Source organism: Solanum tuberosum, unplaced genomic scaffold (assembly GCF_000226075.1).
Source record: "Solanum tuberosum cultivar DM 1-3 516 R44 unplaced genomic scaffold, SolTub_3.0 scf00510, whole genome shotgun sequence".
NCBI classification, from domain to species: domain Eukaryota; kingdom Viridiplantae; phylum Streptophyta; class Magnoliopsida; order Solanales; family Solanaceae; genus Solanum; species Solanum tuberosum.
In genome coordinates this window covers 193481-199480 of record NW_006239425.1, presented here as the reverse complement: position 1 = coordinate 199480, position 6000 = coordinate 193481, and the positions used below count along the sequence as shown (strand labels likewise).

The 6000-nt window shown below is 38.3% G+C and overlaps 1 protein-coding gene across 1 annotated transcript in view; it reads left to right on the top strand.

Moving 5' to 3' along the window:
* LOC102581618 (HEAT repeat-containing protein 6) overlaps positions 1-6000 on the top strand; it is a 35941-nt gene that overhangs the window by 8939 nt on the left and 21002 nt on the right. The window contains exons 7-9 of the mRNA XM_006364645.2: positions 1638-1717; positions 1878-1929; positions 2166-2319. Coding sequence (XP_006364707.1) covers positions 1638-1717; positions 1878-1929; positions 2166-2319 — 286 coding nt within the window. The remainder of the gene's footprint in view (positions 1-1637; positions 1718-1877; positions 1930-2165; positions 2320-6000) is intronic.

Genomic DNA, 6000 nt, shown 5'->3' with positions numbered 1-6000 from the left:
TATTAATGAAATTGAAAAATAATAAATGAGAATACATGTGCAACAATAAGAAAATGTACACACAGTTTCAATTACCATGCAGCAATGTTTTCGGTGCAAAAACAGAATACTTGTTGTGTAGACTAGTTGGCAAATTTGTAAGATGCCAGTGGATGACTTGGTTCGAGTCATACAAATAATCTTTTATATATTTCTGACAACAACTTGGTACGTATATAGTAATGAAATGTTTAACTTACCCAAAAACTTGTAAATCTACATGGAATTTGACAGTGCAAATTTTTCTAACTACTAAAATGTACAGATAGCTGGAAAATTGGAGAGTCCAGTGGATCAATTAGTTTGAGTGATGTATACTTCCGACACCAACTTGATTTATTGTAATGAATTGTTTGACATACCAAAAATAACAAGAAGAAAATGTACCAAGTAATTTGACAGTGGAAAGTGGAGACTCTATTCAGTTTCTAGCTATTGACTTATTCAATATTCTTAATGAGATAGTGATTCACTTCAAGATTCTGAATGTGCTGCTCTTTGACTAAGATCAAGTGATCAACATTCTGTGGTACTTTGTGTCTGGAGTGTTGTTCTGTCACGGTGCCCTAAGAATCTTTGATTATCACTTCTATCCAAAGCTTACTTTGATTGTTAAAATGGAGGAGAAACAACTGTACAATGTACCTGAATTGATTATGGAAATCCCATTTTGGATAGTGTTAGTATTTGGGATGGCTTATTGCATGAGTGGCAGACTGTTCCGTTGATTTTGTTTTCTATTAGTCATATAAAGATACATAGGAATTGAATGTCCTTTGGGTTTGTTCGGTTACATCTAATTGATAACTACAAAATGAATCAATAAAGGTTTCTTGGTTGTCCTTCTACCTCTACGAGGCTGCTTTAATTCTGACTTTACTCCCTGTACCATGTGGTGTTTCAATTTGGAAATTTCTGTTAACACTATTAAAAGTTTGGAACACATTCTCTACACAACTTGTAAGATCTTCTTTGATGTACTCTGTTGTACATGTCAGCATACTCTTGAGGTATATAAACTTTACCTTATGTATAACAAATGGTTTGGAACATATTCCAAAGTTATGCCTTTCTCTCATCCTCCTCGTTTCTTTTCTTGATGAACAAGTGTCAAATGTGCAAATGTGGGACACAGTTGACCTGATTAGCATCAGACTATTTTTGACAGTTCTGATTTGTACATATATGTTTTGCAAGTTAGCTGATAGGATGGCTCAAAGTGCTTCATGGGTCACAATATCATCTATTTGTACAATTCTTTATTTCATGTACTTATTTGAGTAGTTAGCAATATCAATTTTTCTCCTTTGATAAGTAAAGAGCATGTCATCAATATCTTGTATTGTAATTGTATGCTTGTGCCATAATTTTCATACATGTGTTTTTATTCATTTAAGTTGGTGATAGATTAATTTGCTTCTTGTATTAAGTCCGCCAGTAGCTATTTGATTGATGAATTACAAAGCCTTGTGTGGTGGGAGCAAGATGGCAATTAATTGTCCATAGTTGACATGGACATCTCAAGGAAAAACATGATTCTTTGTTCTTTTGGCTGTGTATAATGCCAATGTTATTGAATAATCAAATTTTCTTTGAAGGACCTTTGCCTAGCTGATCCAAAATCATTTACGGCTCAGTGGACAATGCTCTTACCATCTAGTGATGTCCTACAGCCAAGGTTAAGATTTTGTATTTTCATTTGCTCAGTGAGTTGATATATCCTGATTCCTGTCAAGTAATTTATACAATGATGTTTACTCATGTCTCTGATTTGACTTTCCTACTTTGTTTGGTGTACCTGCCCTTGCTTTCCCCCCTTTTTCTGTTGCTATTTGCAGGAGGTATGAGGCAACACTGATGAGTTGTTTGCTGTTTGATCCATTTCTTAAGGTACTTCTACTTTATTTTTTTTTAGCTATCATTTATCCTTCTCTCCAGCTCCATTCTATGGTAAGGATAGAGGGGGTTCCTCCAAAAGGAAAAATAGTATTTGCAACTAAATGAGAAGTATAATTATTTTGCAGTTACATGTTAATTTAGTTTTTTCATAACCTATACAGTGAAGTATCATCTGAATTTTAGTACTGTGTTTCTGCTACAAACATTGGGCACTCTGTTTGTTCTAGGCACGGGTTGCAGCTGCCTCTGCCATCAGGTCTATGCTGGACGCTCCGTCATATGTTTTTCTTCAGGTTGCAGAATTCAAGGGATCAGCTAAATGTGGGTCATTTATGGCACTCTCCAGCTCCCTTGGACAGATTTTAATGCAGTTGCACTCGGGTACATCATAAATTTTGCTTGGTTTGAGGTTTTAGCTTGATTTGATTTGCGCTTTTCTTGTTTTCTTTTAACTGCTTAGGTTGTGTTAGCAGACTTCTCTAAGGCTTCTTTCTATTACAAGGTTTCTTCCATGTCGTCTTTAAGTGTTACAGAAATTATTCAGCAACCAAAGGCATTTTACATGAATTGACCTGTCCATTGGATTTAACAACTCTTAAGTAATCAAAAACAATAACAACATACTTGGTGTAATCCCGCAAGTGGGGTTTGTGGAGGGTAGAGTGTACGCAGACCTTACTCCCACCTTTGGAGGTAGAGAGGCTGTTTCAGAGACTCTCGACTCAAGGAAAAACACTTCGAAGCAGGTCTGAAAAAGAAATAGCAGAAGTGAATAAGCCACAATAAAATACTACAGAAAACATGTCAAAGCATTCTGAAAAAAAATGAACAGTAACTACAAAAAAGTTATACTATAATCGTAGTATAGGAAACTACAAGTGTAATACTATGGACGGATTAGCGAGACAACACTCTATTACTTACTAACTTTCTACCCTAATCTGTGTCCTCTATAACCCCTCTATAACCTCACATCTAAGGTCATGTTCTCTGTCAGTTGAAACTGCACCATGTCCTCTCTAATCACCTCTCCCGATACTTCTTCGGCCTACCTTTACCTCTTCTGAAACCGTCCATAGTCTACCGCTCACATCTCTGCACTGTAGCATATGTGCATCTCCTCTTCACATGCTTGAACCATCTCAGCTTGCTTCTCACATTTTGTCCTCCACTGAAGTCCACTCTCACTTTGTCTTGGATAGCTTCATTTCTAAGCCTATCTCTCTAGTATGGCTACACATCCATCACAACATCCTCATTTCCATTACTCTTATCTTCTGAACACGAGACTTCTTGACTAGCTAACATTTCGCCCTATACAACATAGAAGGTCTAACCACCACTCTGTAGAACTTGCTTTAAGTTTGGTGGCATATTCTTATCATACAAGACTCCAGATGCGAGCCGCCATTTCATCCACCCAACATCAATACTATGTGAGACATCATTGTCAATCTCCCATTTTTCTTAGATAATAGACCCAAGATACTTGAAACTTCCTATGTTATGGATGACCTACGTATCAAACGTTACTTCCACACTAGGCGTATGCGTTACATCACTAAACTTTTGATAAGAGTATCTATTTTATATATCACAAAACCCATCATAGAGATGATGATGAGGAGGTTCACATTTTTGTGTCCAAGAGGACATTGAAAAAGACTAGAAACTCTGTCGTCCCCGTTTGGGATACACCTCACTTGGTCCAGGTCATGGGCCCTCTCTCTCGTCTTGGTTAGCCTACACAACTTCTATAGCCTTTGTCCTCTAATTCTATATACATTCTTTCAAAGTTGCCTTTTTGCTGCATAACCGCTAACTTTGCCTCCTCTTTTGCTATTCTTCTACCTTTCCCTATTTTTCCACTTTACCTATTCGTCCATACTTTTTCACCAACTTTGCATATGCCACCTTCTTTGCCTCAAATTTCCGTTAGACTTCTCCATCCCACCACCAGTCTTTTTGATGCCCACCAAATCTACCTCTCGAAACCTCCAACACCTCTCTAGCCACTTCCTAATACAACTAGCAGTCCTATCCCACATACTGTTTTCATCCCTGCTACTACTCCTAGCCCCTTAGCCACCAATTTCTCCTCCATCTCCTGGGCACTGGCCATAATCAAGCTACCCCATTTGATCCCTTTGTCGGTCAACCACAACCCTCTTCTTTCTCTTCCCCTTGATCTTCAAATCCGTTGCCAATAGTTTATGTTGGTTCATAAGATTCTACTCGACATAACCTTGCAGTCTTTACTAAGACCTTTGTCATCTTTCCTAAGGAGTAGATAGTCTATCTGAATCTTGGCCACTATACTACAGAAAGTTACCGAGTTCTTCTCTTTCTTTGGTTACTTAAATTGGCTACCACCAACCCAAAAGCTCTGGCAAAATCCAAAAGTGAGACTCCTCTTTTGCTCTTGTTCCTAAGCCAAAATCTTCATGCACATTGTCATAACTCCTTGGAGTGGACTCTATGTGTCAATTCGAATCTCCTTCTATGAATAACTTCTTAGTAAGCGGTATGCCTCGCACCATCTCGTCCAAATCCTCCCATAAGTGCCTCTTGTCTTCCTCATCCAAGCTCGCTTGTGGTGCATATGCTCTAATAATGTTCAAAGTGTACCTTCCAATGACTAAATCACCATCATCCTATCGTTGACCCTCCTAATCTCTACCACTTGCTTCCTTAGCTCTTACCAACTAAAATGCCTACCCCATTCCTATTCCTTGAGCCTCCTGAGTACGACAACTTATACATGTCCTCATCTGTGCATTAGTTCCCCTACCCAACAACAAAATACCCAGTGAAATCTCACAAGTAGGGTCTGGGGAGGGTAGAATGTACACAAGCCTTACCGCTACCTCATGGAGGTAGAGAAGTTGTTTTCGAAAGACCCTTGACTCAAGTGCAGCTAATCCAGAGAACGGACAATGAAGAAATATAACAAGTAACAACAAATAGTGCAATAATTGAAACACACTAAGCAACACTAGGATGGATTATTGTAAACAATAATAAACACGGAGAAATATCCAAAAGCAAGAACTTAAATAATACAACTAGTACAATGACAATGACAAACACCAACCACCCTCAACAAAACAACACTACCATACTAACCTTCTAAAACGTGTCCTTTATGCCCTCCTATCTAAGGTCATGTCCTCAGTAACCTGAAGTTGGGCCATATCTTGTCTTACTACCTCTCCCCAATGCTTCTTTGACCTACCTTTGCCTTTCTTTGTGCCCTGTGTAACCAATCTCTCGCACCTCGTCACTAGTGCATCTACTCATCTCCTCTTCACATGTCCAAATCATCTCAATCTCGCTTCTCTCATCTTGTCCACCTTGGAGATCACTCCCATCTATTACTAATATCCTCTTTTTTAATCTTATTCGCTCTTAGTATGATCACATATCCACCTCAACATCCTCTTCTCCGCAACATAATATGCGCCTTCTGGATATGAGAGTTTTTGACCGTCCAACTCTCTACCCCATACAACAAAGTCGGTCTAACGACCACTCTATAGGCCACTCTTAGTTCCTTTACCCATTTGGTCTAATATCCAGGACACAAACTATATTAATTATCTTCTTCTTGAGAATCTTCACTAGTTTTATTAACTTTCTTGTTGAAGTCCCTATGTTCCAAGAACCTGACTCATCCTTTTGAGAAGGAATGTTTTTTTTTTTTTGAGAAGGAACCTGATCTCATCCTAGAAGCTCCCTTAACCCACTTATCACCCTTACCCTTGTCCATGTCCCCGACCGAGAACATGACCATAGTCTACCATCGGTCACCAGAACCACTAAAGCAAATATAGACTAATTAAGGGATTCACTTAAACAAGCAGGAATCATCACGAAAACACAAGCAATCAAAACCATTTCTAGGAAATTGTTTTAAAAAAATACACAAAAAACATCTCTAGCCAATTGAGATATTGAGTTTTCTTATTCTTTTTCTTAAAAAAGAAATAAGAAAACCCAATACCTCAGTTGTCTGCCGTTATATAACCCAAAAATGCGCACACATGCGTATATGTAAACACA